This window comes from Pecten maximus, chromosome 15 (genome assembly GCF_902652985.1).
Source record: "Pecten maximus chromosome 15, xPecMax1.1, whole genome shotgun sequence".
Lineage (NCBI taxonomy): Eukaryota > Metazoa > Mollusca > Bivalvia > Pectinida > Pectinidae > Pecten > Pecten maximus.
Genome location: NC_047029.1, coordinates 5,922,245 through 5,945,432, shown reverse-complemented (window position 1 = coordinate 5,945,432; position 23,188 = coordinate 5,922,245). Strand labels below are relative to the sequence as shown.

Genomic DNA, 23,188 nt, shown 5'->3' with positions numbered 1-23,188 from the left:
CAAAAAATAATAATAATTTGTTGATTGACATGTGATGAAAATGGATAAATAAAAAAATATGATATAAATTCATAATTTGATTTAAGGTTCATAAGCTAGACTTTATATTCTACTTTTCTTTATTTTTTGTAACTTATTTTTTAAGACTTCGATTCTGAGCTCGGTTAACATTTTTTTTTCATTTCCAAATTAATACAGATATTATATAAGCCTTCTTTTACATTTGTTCTTCTTAATATTCCGTGCTAGTTTTGCAAGGTTTTAGTGTTTGTTTGTTATTGTTTTGATTTTTGTTTTAGTTTTGTTACATCGAGTAGACTAGCAGATTGTCGTTTGATGCAATCACTGAAGTGATTCAGAGTACGTTGCTATGGACGCCATGCATTACAGGGGCACGTGTTTACTGTTAAACGTCAGATAAAATAGGGATCCAGCACCATGAAACGTACAGAAAACGGTTGAGCCATCGAAGTCATAAACAAAGTTCAAGTTATGAGTGCTTCCACAAAATCGCTTCATATCCATGGATACCGAATGTACACAAATGATATTATACTCTGTAACAGTAAACGATGTTACAAGATAAATTATCCTCGCCAAAGGTGTCGCAATAGTCGGTGTTTGAAGAAAATTAACACAATCAAAGCAGCAAGAAAATATAATTGTTAAATGTCATACGTTTTTTAACTAAAGTGGACCAGTTTAAATACCTCGCAATATATTTGTTTTGACGTAAAAACACGTGAAGCGGATGTTTACATGTCACTGTTGTTACGATCTGATAGGGGAGGTAACTGCAATCGCCTTTGTTTCTTTTATACCGCAATTTGACTTTTAATCCTTAAAATAAGTAAACGAGTAAGTCGTGCTTTAATGATTAAAGCTGAAATGTGCTAAATAAATATAACCCACAGACAAATATATGTATTATTGAGTGCATCCAGATAAATTTCACGTCTCACTATACCGAGGAAATATGGTAGAGATTGGCCAATGAAGTAAAGGCATTTCATCACGTGACGAAATTTTTGTGTGTGTTGGGTTGTGTGTGTTCATTGATGAGCTAGCGAAAGCATACTGGACGTCGGAATAACGGGTATTGTGCTCCCTTGCGGGACCAGGGGACAGTGAGATTTGGTTCAAAGGAAAACTAGCATTTACTTTATATATATTTGGATTTAAACGTGGAAAATGTCGGGGCAACCGCATCAGAGGGTTCGCCGAAATGCGTCCCCCATTCAGACTCAAAGACCTATCAAGGCAGTGATTCCGTTCTCGTTGAAAAGCAGTCCAACGAGAAAAAGCCCTGTCTCATCACCGACTGCAGGTTTAATACTAACGCGAAGATCTCCAGATAATAGGTCTTCACCAGAAAGAAAATCGCCGAATTCGCCGAGTTTTAAAGGTTAGTATAGCACCGGTAAACTAGAGCGATACATTTCTTGGCAACTTGCCCAAAGCCAGTGTCTTTGTCACAGTGGTAATAAAATGGCTTCAGAGGACATGTAAATACTCACAGAAAATATATGCTGATTGTTAATTTAAGAAATATGCTGAAAGACCCTACCTTAGATATATTATTATCTGTTAATTAGGATGTTTTACTGTCAACTTGTTTTTGTCATTCTGTAGTAATAATGAAATATCATCTGTCAATGCAGACGACTTTCACAAATATTTCGCCGAACGGTGTAAGATGGCCGCACTGGAGTTTGACTATTTTTGGCATATTACCAAACTCCCGTTATGTGTCAATTGAATACTCCTGAGTAAATAGATACGTTGCCTGGCATGCTTCCAGAACTTTATTTCTCACATAAAAATGATATTAGAAAATACAATATATATTATCTATTCTTACCATGATGACATGAACTGAGATGAACTGTCTCCAAACTGAAAGTGATCAGGGAATATTTTCTCTGCACAACAAATTTCTATTTATTAGAATACTCCAGTAGATTGTCAACCGGCCTAGTAATTAGCCAAATAGATTATTAAGTAAAATTTTAATATATTTTTTTTTCAGAAACAGTTGACAATGACATTGGAAATCAAATGAATTTCGAAGTATTGATTGTTTGTCCTTTAAAACATGTTATAAGAACACTGGGTATCGCACAGGACTACAACCATGACAATATATACCATATAACATTTTGAAATGGAGTACTTTTCAGGTTAGATGGGACTTCTTTAATTAAATTTGAATGTAATTGATAAAAAATAAGTGGCCATGGGGGAAATTTCACTGTGGCTTGTTAATAATATTTTATTGTAAACAAAGCAAAATGCACAAGTTGCAGTTATTGATCCATTGTTCTATTTATATATTGTGATGAATTTTGTATTTTCTTATGAAAATGTTACTGCTCAATATATATACCTGGCTCTGAGAGTGAAACATTGCCATTGGTTATTTACAATTTGACAGCAGTCACCTTTTTTTAACACATTGTCATTAAAGGGGCATTCCTTCGTTTGCATAAAGTTTATGTTGTCTGAATTAAACTTACTGGAAAATACATATTTTTCCCCAAGTACTAAAAGTTATATAAAATAGTCTACATTAATAAGGCAGTTTTACTCTCAAGATAAACCAAAGGTCTTCGAGTATTAAGTCCTGAAATTTTTTAATTTGAACCGGAGTATCACTTATTAACGTAAAGACATAAGGTTTTTGTATACGATACAACCTTTTCTTGTACATTACAGTGTTAATTTCATTACATGTAGCTATAGCTATATATAGCCACATGCAGGCATTCACATATAATCATCGTTCGGACATAGATATCGTCAATAGAAATTGTCCATTTTTCTAATATCTCAACGAAGGAGTGCCCCTTTAATCAATACTGATTGATCCTATTCTTTAAAACTTAAATTCAAAGTAACTTTTCATTGACATAAGTACTGGCACTTTCGTTATTTTGCAAAATAACAGTTTATTTTCCAGAATCAGTTAAACCGATTTCATATATATAGCTTATACCTTATATGTACATAGTATTTAAAATACATCGATCATTGTCAGTTGTTAACATATTTCATTCACATGTCTAGGTAAGAAAGGCATTTTGTCAAGTTATTTTTTACCTATGAAATATATAACTGCAGTTGATCATGATAATGTATGTAACAATATATATAAGATATATTCATTTGATAGGAAGTTATCACATCATTCAGCTGATTATTGGTCGATAAATTTATAATTTATATACACCTATACACCAGAAAGCCTTCCGATTGTAACCAATGATTGATTATTAATTTTCAGCCGATGTCCTAACAACTGTAGGCTACAACATAATTAATGTTTTAACTATTGTTGACTGATTTTTGAGGCCATTTTAGGCAGAGCACACATATTTCATATGTGTCATGAGGATGGCCATTATACTATCGCTAGTATGACATATTTTGAATTTATAAAATACAACAATGGCTCACATATATCACAACAGTTTTATTTTACAGCTGGTTTCCAATCATTATGTATACCCGGGTTATAAATATTCAACGACAGGGCTTTTTCTGGGGGCTTTTTGGGGCCGTTAATGGGCCCCATTCCCAATTGAAATTATTTTATATTTAAGCCAAATTCCAAAAAATTTTCAATTAACTCCTGTATTTTTTTTCCCCAATTTACCAATTTTCTTCCCAAAATGAGACAGAAAGGCCTGTCTCCCTTGACACTGCCTCACTTTTGGCCTTTAGTTGAGTGTTCGTCCCTGTGAGGAAGGCTTTGGGTTCTGTCCCCTAGCCGAGACATACCACTACCAGAGTCTTTAAAAATGGTAGTTGCTACTCCTGCTTAGCGCTCAGCACCCAAGGAGTGGGACGACTGGTTAGCCTGTTGTCAGTATAATGTGACCGGGTGGGGTGTGCTGCTGGGTGTCTTCGGCAGTATGCTTCAGTGAGGTAGCACTATAAATCGGCAAAAGTTCCGGCCTATCACAAGGAGACTAAACACCAACATACCGCAGCCTCCCAAAACACACATACGCACCCAACACACGCATGCATGTCTTACGCACGGGAGGAGGTCCTTAAATGACCTTAGCTGTTAATAGGACGTTAAACAAAATAAACCAAACCAAACCAAATTTCCCAAATCAGTGAGAAAAAGTCCTGAACGGGTACTGTATGTGTTTGATATGTACATATAATATGTACTTTCGTCAAATTCGGTTAACGAGCAGACTTTCATCAAACTCGGTAAAAGAGTAGACTTTCATCAAACTCAGTAAAAGTGTAGACTTTCATCAAACTCGGTAAACAGATATACTTTTTGTTTAGCTTAGAGCCTTTCTTTGTTTTCACTGTTGGTTGAGTACATTTCCGATCAGGGTATTCGAAAATACCCGGTAAGTTAAAAAATTAGGAAACTACAGGGTCGATTTTCAGTTGGTAATAAAGAGCCTAATACAGGATCCTACACTTGCAGTTACACCTGGTAAAATCCCTGTCAGGGAGGGTAATTATAATGTACCACCGTCCTGAAATTTAAAGTGTAAATTAAACTAAACAGTGACTCAAACCCTACAGTAACAAGTCATAATTCTTTCATTACTTTGTGTAATTATTGAGAATAACCAGTGGACTGGTGACGAAATATCACTGAGTCATAGCTATAGGCCAATTATACTTGTCCTAGCTAGACTTGAAATACACATTATAGCTTTAAGCCTATATGTACATAAAAGATAATTTTGTCAAAGGACTGATCATGTGTAAATTGGTAGGACTTTTGACCGATATACAGAAGTGGTGTAAATGAATAGTTTATATATATATATTGTCACAGTACAATAATCATAATAAGTCGAGTAGAGCGCAGGATCTGAACAACATTAATATTATGGTGATAATGTACACAATACATCGTAATTAATGTGTGTGTAAATGATCTTTCTGAATTATATAGCCTAATAGGGCACCTGTTCACAAACTTCAAAGTTAGGGAACTATATATGCCAGTTATATACATACCTGTACCAGTAGTAATATACACATAAATATTTTACTGGCATAGAAATTAAATAGTCCTTCTAACCTTTGTAAACAATAACAAACTGCTGATAAAGGCCACTTTGGGTCACAATCTAACATGTACACAAGTCAATGATAATATTATAATGGTCATTTTTCTCTGTTCCTTAAACTTAAAGTATCCTGGGCAGAATATTTGCGTTGTTATTATTGGTAGTAGTACTAGTGTTGACAGAATCATTTTAAAAAACTTTAAAATTCATGATTGTTCATCACTTTTTCTCACAGAGTAAATGATGGATCCGGATCATAAACAGAAAGCGAAATATCTATAAAAATTTGATTTATATGTGGAAAAATTTGTTGTGGATATGTATTAAGGCATCTAGAAATGTTTTAAAATGTTGTTTAATGCATTTTTAAATATGAAATAAATTTATCAGCAACTTTGTGAATTTAATGATACATGTCAGGACCCAGGAAAAACTTCAAAAGCACTCGTCCATCGGACTAGTTGCCTGGTCATAAGTACTCATCTGAACAAAGAATACACCCTTTTCACTAGTCTAGAGCCCCACTCGATTTGCACTCTTCTTCTAGAATATATCTTCCGGTCACTCGATTTGTAGCTCTTCTGCCTCTGGAAGATCTTCTACCTCTTTCGTCTCGAAGCTGGAAGATTTATCTTCCAAGATGGCGGCGACCATGTTTTCAGTGTGCAAGTGATCATGATGAGTTTCACTAGAGAATGATTTATGACACATGCATGCGCATGTTTGTGTCATAGTGTTTGAGAAAACTTGTTTGTTTTGGGTTATATTCTTCAGGTTTACTTGATTTACATATAACGGAATGCAATCTTCTTAGAAGGCTTCTCTTCCAAGAAGAGTGCAAATCGAGTGGGGCTCAGAAAAACAATCAAATTTTCGTTGAGCAATTTTTATTCAGACATCCTTGGACAACACCCATTATACTTACATGTGATCCGGAACACTCGGAGGTTATAGGTCATCGTATATGGACTTCCGATCTATGAAGATAGACCTACAAAAAAGTTTTTGTAATAATGGCACAAAAAAGAATACATTAAGTTCTTAGATCTAACAATGCATCGATTGTAAGCAATTTTATTAACGAATACTGAAATAATATGGAAAAATTCTACCTGTCCGAAGGACTAGTTGACAATCAAAATCACTCGTCTGTCGGCAAAATCTACTCCTCAGGACGAGCGCTTTTGCCGGGCCCTGCATGCATAGTGAAACCATGATCATGAAAAATCATGGTAGTTTAAACATATTATAAGTAAGAGGTAACAATCGCAATTAATCGTTCGATTAAAAAGTACATATTGTAATCGGAATTCAATTCGAACAACACTAATTATTGGTAAGTCTGATTGTATTTAAATTGAAATAAACCTTTTGTTTTCAGTTGAGAGACCAAAGCCAGTAAAAGCCAGTCCCTCTCTACGCCGGACAGGCTCATTAGAGGCGATATGTGGGCCAGCCTACCTAAAGGGTCAGTGGCCTTCAGGAGACCTCCTCTCCTCAACAAGCCACTTCATGGTGGATAAATACACACAGGTCAGTTCCTAACACTAACAAAGATTTATTTTATGCCTTTTTACTGCAAAATATCCTTGTTACAGTTCTATAAGGTAGAGGACCCACATGCTCTGTTTAAGAAACCCAACCAACAAAAACCATCTTTTGTAAAAAGGGAAATAACTCTCTTTATTGTTTTATTCTTGATTAGTATTCATGCAAGAATCCTTTTATGATATAGTACAGGTATTAAAAAAATACGTTTAACACAGGCCTTTGGGGAACTGTTATATACGTGTGTGCATATACATCTCTTCAACAAAGGTACTTGTATTGTATCCCTAATTATTACTGGTTATATTTAATTATATATCATTGCATGTAACATTACTTGAAAATGGATAGAAGTCATAGGTTAAATATGCATTATTTGTACATGACTTGGAAAGCAGGTTAAATACGGTACTAGGTAGGACACTTATGGTACTAAATAGACTTATAAGTGTACGATACTTGTATATACTGGGACACAGGTCGAGTACGGTACTCTTATATGACTGGGACACAGGTCGAGTACGGTACTTGTATATGACTGGGACACAGGTTTAGTACGGTACTTGTGTATGACTGGGACACAGGTTGAGTACGGTACTCGCATATGACTGGGACACAGGTTTAGTACGGTACTTCTATAACTGGGACACAGGTTGAGTACGATACTTGTATATGACTGGGACACAGGTCGAGTACGGTACTTGTATATGACTGGGACACAGGTTTAGTACGGTACTTCTATAACTGGGACACAGGTTGAGTACGATACTCGTATATGACTGGGACACAGGTCGAGTACGGTACTTGTATATGACTGGGACACAGGTCGAGTACGGTACTCGTATATGAGTGGGACACAGGTTTAGTACGGTACTTCTATAACTGGGACACAGGTTGAGTATGGTACTCGTATATGACTGGGACACAGGTTTAGTACGGTACTTGTTTATGACTGGGGCACAGGTCGAGTACGGTACTCGCATATGACTGGGACACAGGTTTAGTACGGTACTTCTATAACTGGAAAGGTTGAGTATGGTACTCGTATATGACTGGGACACAGGTTGAGTACAGTACTTGTATATGACTGGGACACAGGTTGAGTACGGTACTTGTGTATGACTGGGACACAGGTTGAGTACGATACTTGTATATGACTGGGACACAGGTCGAGTACGGTACTTGTGTATGACTGGGACACAGGTTGAGTACGATACTTGTATATGACTGGGACACAGGTCGAGTACGGTACTTGTATATGACTGGGACACAGGTCGAGTACGGTACTCGTATATGACTGGGACACAGGTTTAGTACGGTACTTGTATATGACTGGGACACAGGTTGAGTATGGTACTTGTATATGACTGGGACACAGGTTTAGTACGGTACTTCTATAACTGGGACACAGGTTGAGTATGGTACTTGTGTATGACTGGGATAAAGGTTTAGTACGGTACTTGTGTATGACTGGGATAAAGGTTACCTCGTACGGTACTTGTGTATGACTGAGACACAGGTTTAGTACGGTACTTGTGTATGACTGGGATAAAGGTTGCCTCGTACGGTACTTGTGTATGACTGGGACACAGGTTGAGTACGGTACTCATATATGACTGGGACACAGGTTGAGTACGGTACTTGTGTATGACTGGGACACAGGTTGAGTACAGTACTTCTATAACTGGGACACAGGTTGAGTACAGTACTTGTATATGACTGGGACACAGGTTGAGTACGGTACTTGTGTATGACTGGGACACAGGTTGAGTACGGTACTTGTATATGCTGGGACACAGGTTGAGTACGGTACTTGTATATGACTGGGACACAGGTTGAGTACGGTACTTGTTTATGACTGGGACACAGGTTGAGTATGGTACTTGTATATGACTGAGACACAGGTTTAGTACGGTACTTGTGTATGACTGGGACACAGGTTGAGTACGGTACTTGTGTATGACTGAGACACAGGTTTAGTACGGTACTTGTTTATGACTGGGACACAGGTTGAGTACGGTACTTGTTTATGACTGGGCATGGACACAGTTTGAGTACGGTACTTGTATATGACTGGCCATGGACACAGTTTGAGTACAGTATTTGTATATAGCTAACACACAGGTTGTATATATATGGCACTCTTTTGATTTGTAAACAATATGGCCTTGGTTTGGTGACAGATTTCAAGAATGTGTCTGAAGGTTTAACACAAAATTTGCAAATCACTTTTCCCCTGTAGTCGTTTATTTATTGACAAATCTATGTCCGAGAAATATGAACTTCAGCTGATAAGCTCAGGTAAACCCCTAAAATGCCAGAAATCAATATCTTGAAGATGACTCAATTTATAGATTGGAAGTAAATTTGTCAACAGTACTACATATCAAAAGTACATACCTGCAGGAAACAGAACTTTACAAACTGACTGTATATGTATGGAAAGTATTGGAAACCAGTGTATATGTATGGAAACCAGAGAAAATATGTATGATTTAGTCTCATGCCATTCCTTTGATCAGGGAAATGGTGTGTTCAAATTACGGAAAAAAGTCACCACACCTTTATTGATTTCTCTATCCATTGCCAATATTGATCTACACATAGCTATCACTTATTCAGGTGGAATAGACTTTGTCATGACGGAATTTCCGTACTAGAATTAGTAGATCTGAGGTCACTGTAAAAGCCACATTCCTGAGCCGTTAGACAGAGGATCTGATCTTAACACTTTTTGTCTTTAATAATTGTTTACTCATGATCAAGATGACATTGAAATTATGTGACAGATTCAATCAATGTTATATATCAACTTTTAAGTCATTTGTGTGCATAAAACAGCAAGCCCAACACAGTGGTTTTATCTTTGGGCTCGCTGTTTTACGCATACATTACCTGGAGTTTTGGTGGGACCTCGAGCTCTTGTACCTCGGTATCCATGGCTTGGTCACCTGAATTTAATATACATGTACTACATACTTTCTGGGATGCTGAGAGGGCCAGTTTGACGGGATGCTTAAAGTGCTAAATAAAATGGGACCATTTGAAATTTATGACACAAACTTGATTCTGTATTAAAAGTCTGAAAAATTCAGTTTTTGCAGTCATAAGTCACCTACCAGTGAAACCCGGGGCGACTTTATATAAGCCATTATAGGTTTCAAGCTCCCCATCTAGTGTTAGTCCGGCCACTCAGTTATCCGCAATTTTCTATGCCATGCTTCACGATGTGTTGATGAAAGTTGGTGGTATGAATCTTCAGTATGAGAGGCTTCAGATCAAGATCAACTTTCAGGGGTTTTGGTTCAAGGTCAAGGTCACTATATTTATTGATAGTGGGGGCTGGTAGGGGACATGTATGTATTGCTTTATAATTTTGTATAACTATTCACTTTTGATGTAGCCCCTAAATTGCCATATATTATGGGCTTTGTTTTGTTGTTTTAATGGTGGGCAGAAGCTTAATAAGGATGAGGCCCGTTTGGGGGAATTTGTGTAAATATAAATAGGGGATCATACATGTTTCCTAGTTAGTAATATACTTGTACTTCTATCTACTTTATATGTATTTCCTTAGACACAATACTTAATTTTCTAAACCATCTCGGGGTTGATGAAATTCCAATAATCATGATGGGTCTAATGATGAATATCATTATAATTGTTACAACATATGATGTCACAGGTACTTAATGGAATCGCTATCATGTCAAAGTTACATTATTTGTCATTAAAGAGAATTTTCCAAGAGATGTATTGCCTGCTATCGTTATTTTGCCAAACAGTTATTTGTCATAAAGCTGTAGACATGTACAGCAACAAGATATAATCAATTCTAAAGTTAATTATCCGCACGCTGATAAAGGGAGGTAATTATGATCACTAAGGGGAGACAGTCAATGATTATATGGAATCACTAATATGAGGCCCCCCCGGCGTGGGTATGTTATCGATTTATACACAAATATATATCCAGACAAGGCTTGCTGTTCATCAATGCATTGTTAAATCATGTACATGGCTTCCTTAAGGAAATGTGATCATCAAGTGGGAAAAATCAGTGAAAAATATTTCTAGGTATGATTTAATATTATGGAACCTTATTGTCACTGTTCTTTTGTTTTAAACCAGCGTATATATTGTCAAGCAATCTGTTTTGAAATAATATAGACTGATAATTAGTGATTGTTTGATTTAAAAAATGAAGCTTCATGCTTTATCTGACATCAATCAATAAAGGGAAACTGAAAACAAGGTTGACAGGAATGTTAACATGGGGAGGGTGGGGGTGGGGGCAATTATATAATAAGCTCGGCCTGTGTTAGAATGCCAGCCACAGGTGAAGGTTAGAGGTGTGTGATTCGATGCTCTCTAACTTTGTAGGTTTGTGTTTCTCTAGCTGTGTAGGTTTGTGTTTCTCGGGAAGCTGAGGAACAGGCTGGTCTGTCGTGGTTGTGTCCTAGGGCAAGACAATTTATCATACAGTAATTGCTATTGATTGGGATGGCATGTGATGGGCCTCTCGTATGTTGTTCAGTGAGGTAATCACCAACTACTACAAGGAGACCTCGCCTCAAAATGACTCTGACTGTCTTGGGGTGATAAACCCAGCCAGCAAACAAACAGTTCCGTTAGATTATTGTCAATATAATGGGTAATTTAAAAAAAAAAAAAACAGATTTTTGCCTTTATACATAATTTAACGGTGATCATAAAATACGCAATACATTGAGGGGGACATTTCGTAGGACATTGTAGGCTGAATGATTTAGAAGTATTACACCTACATTAACAAGATCTTGGTCGATTTTGCATTTATTTGTTATCATGACAAATAACCTATATAATAGTGTATTGTGTTTGTGTAATCTGGTATAAGACCTCCATAGAAACATCTCACTGGGACTATGAAATATGCCTTGGTTGCTTGGTTTTCACATCATTATATAAACTTCCTGCCTTAAAATCTAATATAATTTGGCTACAGATTTTCCAGTCTACATATGAAAGATTGGATTTCAGATTTTATCTTGAGTTTTCACACTGACAATGTGTCATTGTTATATATCTTTAACAAATTCAATTTCAAATGAGAATTTTAATGTTGACCTTTCTTACTGCTTGATTCAATATATTCCTGGGTAAATATCGTCCTCTGTGGCAATAGGGCTGATGTTGACTGTTTGCTTGTGTGATTAGGTGTGGTACAATTTGTGACTGGTACACATAGCTTTTACTACAAATCTTGAAAGTTTAATGTGTACATGTATAATATATCACTTCATATATATGCCTGGAATTAAACCCTTATCTCGGTATAACTGTAATGTGATTTCAGATGTTTTGGGTATCAAGCTATACATTAGTAACATCAATTTCTACGTATTTTGATTTCTTTTTCAAAACGAAAAAAGGTTTTTCTTAGGACACTTCCATTAAGCCTATTTTGTGTAGTCCTGGATTAACTAGTATTTGACCAATGGATGGCATGATATATATATTTTGTTGGGAGGTGGTGCAGTGGTAATTAGGGCATGCTTTACCCAGGTAGTCCATATATTTCTCCCACACTTTAAGCTTGCAATATTTGTACACTTCCATCAGACTAACTGAGTAATTAGTATCAATTGATAATGATATACCTGGGTAACTTGTTTTACAATTGTTATAATCAGTTATAATAATAAAAAAAAACCTAGTCTGTGTCTAAAAGGAAGATATTTACCAATAATTTAAATCTTGTTTGTACTTAACAAGCCGTTACATTGGCTTACCGTAGAAATTTATGTTATCAGTCTGTAACTTAAAAAACCAATGTCCTTGTTTGTGACGTCACTAGTTATTGATGGTCGTTACAGTAGTGTAATAATTTCTGAGAGAAAATTATCTGAGTCCACCAATAAAAGTGGATTTCGCTGGGATTGTGTATAGTAGATTAAACTACGAGGATTAACTTGAATATAAAAAGCTATGGAGAGCTTGACTCTCTAGATAACACTTTCATAAATCTCATGGCTTGCCAGGTATTTATGCACTCCGCTTTTATATATACCTCCATAACATAAAAATATATTTCAAGTTAATCCTTAATTAATCAATGATATATTGCTGGACTTTCCAACATATATATATATGCATACATAAAGTGATCGAGGTTGGATCATGACTGTACAGTCTCTAGCTGATCACACCCTGTAGATTAAAGTATGTGCTGTACATAGTCATCTATGATGAATCATTGGAAACCTTCAGGAATTATAATAGTTCAACTTCTAGGTAATAAGCATTTTATCATATAATCTGCCTGTTAGTGTTATCCAGTGAATTCAAATACATGTAATATATTTGCATATATAGATGTCACTAGTGTAATGTACCATGAAGTGTTTCATTGGCTGTGCCAGTCAAAAGAAATCTATTTTGACATCATAATTTGGACAGTGACATAACGTAAGAATTGTGAATGGCACTCTGAATGTCCATGGGTTAAATGTGTGTAAATCTTTAAACAGCTTCTTTGAGTAACCAAGAACCACAGGACCATAATATTGGGTCAGTAGCATGCTGGGATGAACAGCTACAAAGTTTGTTCAAATCAATGACCTTGACCCATTTTCAAAGTGACAGGGGTCAAATATGTAAAAAATTAAATGACTTCTCATTAGCTAAGAGGCCAAGCATCATGATAAGTTTCAGTAGAATGCTGGGATGAAGGAATAACAAATCAAAATTGTGTTCATATGAAAGACCTTGACATACTTCCAAGGTCATATGGGTAAAATGTGTTAGAATCCATAAAACACTTTTAAATAACCAAGAGGCTCAGATAGCCATGCTACTGGGCCAGTTTCATGCTGGGATGAAGGGCTACAGTGTTTAAATGAATGGATCTTTAAACACCTTCTCATCAATAATCAAGAGACAGTGGCATACTTTGATAACCGACTGAAAAGTTTGTTCAATTGAATGACCTTTACCTACCTTCAAGGTCACCATGGTAAAATGTGTTAAATTCTTATTTAGATAAACAAAAACATCAGCTATCATAATGTATTTCAGAACTCTGGTGGCTGTTAAGGCCCATGAATAGGCCTCTTGTTTGAGTTAAATGTGATCAAAGTATCTTCATGAAATTCATGAAACTCATCTGGAAGGTTCACAAAAACAAAAACTTCTAATCTAATCTTGTTTCATAAAATTTCATGAAATGAAAACTCATTAAAGATCCTAAATTTGTATAATATAACATTAGTGGTTTAATTTAAGTAGCCCCTTATTGCTTCATAATAATGATAATGTAGAAAGTTTAAAGTGAATTTTTTTCTGTGACTTGTAATTGGTAAGTTGTGTGTGGGCTACTGTAAATTGTAATTGGTAAGTTGTGTGTGGGCTACTGTAAATTGTAATTGGTAAGTTGTGTGTGGGCTACTGTAAATTGTAATTGGTAAGTTGTGTGTGGGCTACTGTAAATTGTAATTGGTAAGTTGTGTGTGGGCTACTGTAAATTGTAATTGGTAAGTTGTGTGTGGGCTACTGTAAATTGTAATTGGTATGTTGTGTGTGGGCTACTGTAAATTGTAATTGGTAAGTTGTGTGTGGTATGCTGTGACTAAATTAATGTATTTAATATACTAATATTACCGTAATTATGGCAGTAATATTAAGCTTGATTATGATGGTACGTGAATACATACATTTAGTAAGTAAGTTGTCTTTTCTTTACAGACGGAGATCCCCGAGGAACTAGAAGTACAACACAGAGGACAGAAAAGTAACAAAAAGAAGAGAAAGGGTCATCGGCGATCAGCATCATTTGGGCACGGAGACCAGCTAGCGGTGAGTCAGTGTGATGGCTGTTAAATGCTCGTTTGTATCTAACTTTGAGATGTTTTTCCAGATCTATGAAAGATTTGGTGCAGGTTAATTTATTTTGTTAAATACAAGATAGAACAGATTTCCAGGTTGGGAATCTTTTAATTTCTTTTTGTATTTTATCTCACTAAATATGTTTCTCGACAGTGATATATATATGAGACTTTCGCTCTTTTCCACTACCATCAGAGAAACCAAAGAAATTGGTGGATTATGAAAATGTTCGCCAATCAACAAATTATGATGCCTTTGCAGCTGAAACCTAATAATTCTGAAAATTGGTAGCCGCTTTTGTATCAATATTTAAATAGAAATGTTGAGATCATGGCATTATTCCAAACAAATATTTTGCACAATCTATCATATCTTTCCTTCAGTATGGAGTAAACTATCTAAAACATTGGCATTCTGTGTTTAAAATTTAGACAAATGTTGCTAACAATTTACCAAATGTAATTCCAAATTTGCTGGTTGTTCAGAATGCAGTATAAAAGGAGATTTTCTGGGGGACAAATAACAGTGTAATTATATGTTCTAGGTCGGCATAGTCAGTAATGCATAGTCAATGTTCGTTATACAAAATAAAATCATGGTGCTGTTGTCTGCCACAAATTGAATTTCACTTTGCTGCACATTTTTACTTAACAAGGGAAAGCCAGAGAATTTACATCCTATTGTACGAGGCATTTCAGATTTACCATAAATTCAATTTTATACCTATCCATTTATACTGTGTAGTGGTTGGGCTGTTATAGATTGGATTGGGGAATGCATGGCCACACTCGGGTTGAATCTAATACCACTAAACTCGCCCACAAATTGAATTTCACGGCATTGTATATACAAAGATGCATTTCAATGAACACAGCATGGTTTTAGGTGAGAATGTTTATACTGATAAAGATGAAATAATACCTAGGATACATAAGGCCTGATAAACTGCCATCTTTAACATATTGGCTTATGTAGGCTTGTTAAATGTTGAGATGATTACCATATTACTACTGACATCAGACCACCAATGTCTTGTAGTTCTGTTAAACATGATAATTAATGCTATTTTACCGACTTCCAATTAGCCTAAACACTACATCAACACTTGGTCTAAGTTTATGCATTGACCTCCTGGACTCAATTATACGCTAACATTCAGTTGGCGTGACATTGAAATTTTAAAATTAACTGGAACCCTGGAGCTACTTGTTTTCAGCCGAAATTCATTCCTTTGACCTAGCTATTTAATCATTAATTAAGGCCTGTTGCTATTGTATATCATGTAAGTAAAAGCTAACATCCTGTCAAAATTTAGTTTGATTCTAGCTGTTAGATCTATTGAGGTCATGATCACTTGCCTGACAATGTGAGTTTTCTCCTGGTAATCTAGGTCTGGTTTCTTCCAAAAGTAAGATGCCTGCATGGGTTTCCTCCCATTGCGTATACCCCTGTATGGATTTCCCTCACTGTGTCCTGTATGGATTTCCCTCACTGCGTATACCCCTGTATGGATTTCCCTCACTGCGTATACCCCTGTATGGATTTCCCTCACTGCGTATACCCCTGTATGGATTTCCCTCACTGCGTATACCCCTGTATGGATTTCCCTCACTGCGTATACCCCTGTATGGATTTCCCTCACTGCGTATACCCCTGTATGGATTTCCCTCACTGCGTATACCCCTGTATGGATTTCCCTCACTGCGTATACCCCTGTATGGATTTGCCCTACTGCATTAGACACCTGTCCTCAAACTGCATAGTACATAAGACCCCTGCAAAGGTTTCCCTTACTGTATAAGACTTCTGCATAAGTTTCTCTCACTGCATAAGACCCATTCATGGGATTCCTTCTGTGTAAGACCCATGCATGGGATTCCTTCTGTGTAAGACCCATGTATGGGATTCCTTCTGTGTAAGACCCATGCATGGGATTCCTTCTGTGTAAGACCCATGTATGGGATTCCTTCTGTGTAAGACCCATGTATGGGATTCCTTCTGTGTAAGACCCATTCATAGGATTCCTTCTGTGTAAGACCCATGCATGGGATTCCTTCTGTGTAAGACCCATGCATGGGATTCCTTCTTTGTAAGACCCATTCATGGGATTCCTTCTGTGTAAGACCCATGTATGGGATTCCTTCTGTGTAAGACCCATGCATGGGTTTCCTTCTGTGTAAGACCCATGTATGTGTTTCCTTCTGTGTAAGACCCATGTATGGGTTAAGTTTCCTCCCTCTGTGTAAGACCCATTCATGGGATTCCTTCTTTGTAAGACCCATTCATGGGATTCCTTCTGTGTAAGACCCATGTATGGGATTCCTTCTGTGTAAGACCCATGCATGGGATTCCTTCTGTGTAAGACCCATGCATGTGTTTCCTTCTGTGTAAGACCCATGCATGGGATTCCTTCTGTGTAAGACCCATGTATGGGATTCCTTCTGTATAAGACCCATGTATGGGATTCCTTCTTTGTAAGACCCATGTATGGGATTCCTTCTTTGTAAGACCCACTCATGGGATTCCTTCTGTGTAAGACCCATGTATGGGATTCCTTCTGTGTAAGACCCATGTATGGGATTCCTTCTGTGTAAGACCCATGTATGGGATTCCTTCTGTGTAAGACCCATGTATGGGATTCCTTCTGTGTAAGACCCATGTATGGGTTTCCTTCTGTGTAAGACCCATGCATGCGTTTCCTTCTGTGTAAGACCCATGCATGCGTTTCCTTCTGTGTAAGACCCATTCATGGGTTAAGTTTCCTCCCTCTGACGCTCTGTGTAAGACCCATTCATGGGTTTCCTTCCACTGTGTACTAAGACCCCTGCATGCTTTCATCTGGGCCATCAGCAGAGCTTTATATAAGCTTTATGAAAGAACTTCTTTCATATATATATTGTAAAATATATAAATTTTATTGTTTTATAACCAAGGTTACAATTTTATTAACAGCTGATTCGGCAGCGGTTACAGCGGTCCAAGGAGGGGAGTAAGCAACAGAACGAGTTATATAAACAGCCTGTTCCAGGAAATCACTTGGCATTGTCTTCTACAGCTCCAGCTGTGCTACAGAGCTTCTCTCGCACCTCCAAGCCTCTGGGGATCCCAGCTCATGTTATCCCTAAAACAAACATCTCACGAATGCAGCGAAACAGTGTGGAGGGCCTCAGCATGGTCAGTGAAATTTTTCTGGTCACTTTTCTGAACATAACTTATGTAGATAACCTACAATTTCAACACAAAGAAACATTGTTATTAATGTTAAAAAGGGTATTTTTGGTTTGTTAGATTTATAAATATTGATTTTAGACCTCAAAAGTTCATTTTGAATATTTTTGAGATTTGAAAAAACCTAAAACAGCTGTCTGAGGATAAACTTTATCTGGGGTGTTAAGTCTTCAGTTAATTTTCAGCTTTTCCTTGACCGACGCTGAAAGTCAGGATTTTGAAACTTGTATCTGAAGATTTTCAAATATATGACAAATTCCTGTGCATGGTTCAAAGGAGAAGTCACAGAGTCTTTTTGCATTCACAGCTGATGTTTTTGATATAATTTCCTGATATCTATTTATAATGACACACTGCACCTGTTATACACATAGATTTTGGGACCAATAAATAGGAGAAGAAGGAAATCTGGCATTTAGATGCATCTATCTCATGGGAATACTAACCATTATTTTGCTATTTTTTATTTTATAAATTCCAATATACTGTATTCATCATAATTAATGCCCAGGTCTATTGAAAATAAAATGAATGAATACAGGTGATTTATGTTCTTATATGGATACAAAGTCATAAGTTATATCACTGCTGTGCGCTCAGGTACAAAGTCATTAGTTATGACATTGCTGTTGGCTCAGGTACAAAATCATAAGTTATATCACTGCTGTTGGCTCAGGTATAAAATCATAAGTTATGACACTGCTGTGGGTTCAGGTACAAAATCATAAGTTATGACACTGCTGTGGGCTCAGGTACAAAATCAGAAGTTATGACACTGATGTTGGCTCAGGTGTTGAATTAATTGCATGGGAAAATTCCTAAATTGTTTTTTTCTTTTCATCCATGTTCTAACAGTACGACCACTTTATTGATTGTGTGACTGAAATCTCGAATACAAAATGCCTTTTGTTATTTACCCCTGGTGGTTTGGTACAAGTACTGTGTTTCTTCAAAAAGTGCCAAAAAAAGGGTGAAGTGGCCATATAGAGGGATGGATGGCTATCATGATGTAAAGTCGTATACTATCCCTGGTTAAAACGCCAATGATTTCCTTCCTATTTTCTGTTTCATCGTCTGCCTCTTCTTGGCTCTCTGTATCTCTAAATCAGTTATTTTTTCTTTGCTTTGGACTGTAATTGTAAAAACAATGTAACTGGGCGAATGTCTGCTAATGGATGTATTGTTACCAAAGTCGAACACATCGTTAGTCAGCTCGTTTTCATAGGAACCCTAGCCTGCTACAGAGAACCCATGTGTCCTAAGCTCTGGAAGTTGACTCATTGACATTGTGATAGAGTTCTGGATTGCATTGTACTCTGATAATCTACTGCTTGTAGCCAAAGTATACTAAATGGAAACATTAGAAGGTCATCAAGGACAATCAAGTTGTAATAGTTTGGTTGTAGGATTTGAAATGATTTAATCATTTAAGTTTTCGAAAATCTGGTTGTTTTGTTGCTTTTTCATGTCTTTATTGCACATCAAAATGAATCTTTGATTTCTCATTATTGTCATAAGATATCTAACAGAATTTCGTTGTATGAAGGTCTGTTGTAAATATGCCATTTCATATGATTTACAAAATTATGGGAGAATGGTATAACACAGTCCCCTACATTTAGGCAGACGTATGACTAAGTGATGTGTCCGTGACTCACAAACTCTCGACTGAGTTGTCTTCTACTGAATTAAGTTAAGAAAAACACATTGCATCTCGCCTACTCATTCTCATATAGCTATCATCCCTACAATAACGTACAATTCCTGTGTTGACGTTCGCAGTATGCAAAGACAAAGTGTAGAAGGCCTTAGTATGGTAAGTTCTCTCTCAATTAGATCCTAGTACGCCAGGTTCCTAAACCAAGAAATATTGAGTTTTTTTTTTTTAAGTTCTGTAGAAAAATGACTCTCATTTATCATTATGGCTTTTACATTGCTCACAGTTTTTACATAAATTTTGCAAATGTAAAAGAAATATTTGCTGATTAAATTTAGTCCAACATTCTTTCAAAATAAAATGTGTATGTAATAATAGTTGTCTTATAGTGGAGTGCAACGTGGATATTTAAAATTTTTAGAAATGCGTTTTTTGCATGTACATGTACCAAGGACATATGTGAAAAGCTGTAATCAAAGCTATAGAAATATGATATTATAATGGAACCTAAAAAATAGCAGGATTAAATGCTGAAAACAGAAAGTTAGTGTTTTTCTACAAAATGTGCAGTTGCCTGCACTGGTATGAAAACCAAATTGGGAAAGTTTAATTGTATTTTCAAAAGATTAAGAAGATACATGTAGAGTTTTTTTTTTTTTTTTTTACTTTTTTAACACAAGTGTTTATTTGGGGTTTTATATCCCCACAAATACTTGTGGTGATATGGAAACTGAACAGATGCTTTGATTGGCATATATATGTCCTATGTTGGTCCAAAGGTGGCACACAATTGTGGTAATGAGAAATTGGAGATTCAAATGATAAGATTATGAAAAACGAAAGTGATATGTGATTGCACTGATCGGTCCTAGTGTAAAGTGGCCCTGATATAAGTAATGAGGAGATGGAATTCTAAAATCAAGGATTGGTAACTAATGGGCATGTCTAAAAATGAGATTTAAGGTTGAAGATCTAGAGTCTAGAGATGAATGTTGGAAAATGAGATTATCAGATTAGAAAGAGTTTCATAAGCTGCCAATCAAACGAGAAGGTCAGCCTTTGTAATGTGTGGACACATTAACAATAAAAAATTTAAAGTATCAGATTCAATTTCCTAAGATATTTTATAATCTGTTTAGCACTTATAACAGTTTTGCTTGATGAGTTTTGGGAAAGAATGGCTGTTTGCATATCTTATCTTGATCTTTATTTCAGATATGATTTATTGAAGTCCTTTTATTCGATGTTACACAAAATCTACAGTTATGACATCATTTTAATTGATGACATAACATTAAAAATTGTGAAGATAAAATTGGACATTTCATTGTGTCACTTGTAACACCTATATTTAACAATAAGAGCCTGTGGAGATTACAGAGAATAGAGATGAGGCTAACAGTGTTATAAGGTTGTGAGATGATGATGACACCTTGACAGATCGTAGTCCGGGGAGGAAGTTATGGGAAAGGGATGGTAATATAACCACAGGCCATGATAATGGGCATATATTCATGAAGAACATGTAATTGTGTAAAATCAATATGTTGTTAGCTGTTCATCAGTCTCAGCCAGGTAGCTGCCTTCTGGTAGGTACACAGTCAACTCAAGGCTAGATCAATCTAATGCTGTGTTGATAGCCTTTTACAGACATGGTCAACATTAGGCCAGACCTAACTAATTCTGTGTTGATAGTCTTTTACAGACATGGTCAACATCAGGACACTTGTCAACATCAGGCCAGACCTAACTAATTCTGTGTTGTTAGTATGCCACACTCAGCTGTGTTGATAGCCTTTTCAGACTTAGTCAACATCAGGCCAGACCTAACTAATGCTGTGTTGATAGTCTTCTATGGGCAATGTCAAAGTTAGGCAAAACTTATCTAATATGCTGGTTTAACATCTCGCAGAGAATTTATAGGTACAGCAGTGAACTTGAGGCCAGACCTAACTAATACTGTGTTGATAATCTGTCACAGAGTACATAGTACTTTTAAAATATAAAGGTGCATAGTAACCTTTAGTTTAGACCTTTCTAATGCTGTGTGGATAGTCTATTTTGGATGAACAAGACTTGATTGCTTGGCTGTTTTGCCCATTATGTTTGACATTTGACCAGACCAACTTAATTCTGTTTAAAGATGTCATGAATGAAATAGTTAGGGTTAGGCTAGGTTTCGGTATTTGAAGCAACAACAGCTTCAAAGTCCTACTATCCCTATAGTGACCATCCCACTGTTGTAACAAAACTCTAGCTATTTAATCAAAGTGGTACCATCCCTAATGGCCGCCCCACAGTTGCAACATTACCCTAGCTATTTATATAATATCACTCTAGCTATTTAAATAAAGTCGTAGTTTCTCCAGTGACCACCCGGCTGTAATATAATTTTCCCAGTGTAGAAAGGGCAGATTGCATCCTTTCATTGATTTTGTAAGGATGTAGCTACAGGCCCCATCATCAATCTTGCTAGTAACAGCTTTATAGCCATTTTCAGTACTATGCCTTTAGGTATAGAAATAAACCGTTTACACTCACAATCATGGCCGTCTTCCAAGAAATCATTTTATGATCCAAAGGAAATTAAAAGCTAAAGGAAGATTGGCAATTATTGGTGCAGTATGTTTTAAGAGTTCCAACCATTTAATCTTATAAAAGTCAACTCAGTGTAGGAAGAAACATATTGATTAAATTGTCTCAACCCTATGCTGTTCATTGAATTCTTTATCTCTGGTTGTCTCCCTTGGTTTTTCCCTTTGCGTGCCTCATAAATGTAAGAATATTATTTGGAGGTTAATCCGAGTGGCACAAGGAGAGTTTCATCTTCATACTTGATTAAAAAAAATGAAGATCAATATGAGTATAGGATTCCTTTGATTTTGAGGTTGTCGAATCAATGGGTTCAGGTAGGAAATGTATGTGGAAGGCTGCTGAACTTGCCACTTTTAGTGGATATCTAATTGACATCTGATGGTTGACATCTGATGGTTGACATTTGAGGATGGACATCTGATGATGGACACCTGATGATGGACACCTGATGATGGACATCTGATGATGGACACCTGATGATGGATATCTGTTGATGGACATCTGATGATGGACATCTGATGATTGACACCTGATGATGGATATCTGATGATGGACACCTGATGATGGACACCTGATGATGGACATCAGATGATGGACACCTGATGATGGACATCTGATGATGGACACCTGATGATGGCCACCTGATGATGGACATCTGATGATGGACACCTGATGATGGACACCTGATGATGGACATCTGATGATGGACACCTGATGATGATTGACACCTGATGATTGACACCTGATGATGGACACCTGATGATGGACACCTGATGATGGACATCTGATGATGGACACCTGATGATGGACACCTGATGATGGACATCTGATGATGGACATCTGATGATGGACACCTGATGATGGACATCTGATGATGGACATCTGATGATTGACACCTGATGATGGATATCTGATGATGGACACCTGATGATGGACACCTGATGATGGACATCTGATGATGGACACCTGATGGTGGACACCTGATGATGGACACCTGATGATGGATATCTGATGATGGACACCTGATGATGGACATCTGATGATGGACACCTGATGATGGACATCTGATGATGTCTGTTGGGTTGGGATTCTTTCATTCCTTCATTCCAATTAATTACTTCAAAATATTTGCATAGACAAAATTAGAATAAATGATTGATATATATAAATAACAATGAAATTGTAATATACAGTATAGTTGTTAGGATGTCAAACAATATCAAACCAATATACAGTATAGTTG

At 36.5% G+C, this 23,188-nt stretch overlaps 1 protein-coding gene across 1 annotated transcript in view; it reads left to right on the top strand.

Annotated features, from left to right (window-relative positions):
* The first annotated feature begins 1,045 nt into the window (after positions 1–1,045).
* Positions 1,046–23,188, top strand: part of LOC117343721 (protein FAM117B-like) — a 45,700-nt gene continuing 23,557 nt past the window's right edge. Inside the window, exons 1-4 of the mRNA XM_033906192.1 lie at positions 1,046–1,405; positions 6,433–6,584; positions 14,325–14,435; positions 17,418–17,639. Coding sequence (XP_033762083.1) covers positions 1,192–1,405; positions 6,433–6,584; positions 14,325–14,435; positions 17,418–17,639 — 699 coding nt within the window. The 5' untranslated portion in view covers positions 1,046–1,191. The remainder of the gene's footprint in view (positions 1,406–6,432; positions 6,585–14,324; positions 14,436–17,417; positions 17,640–23,188) is intronic.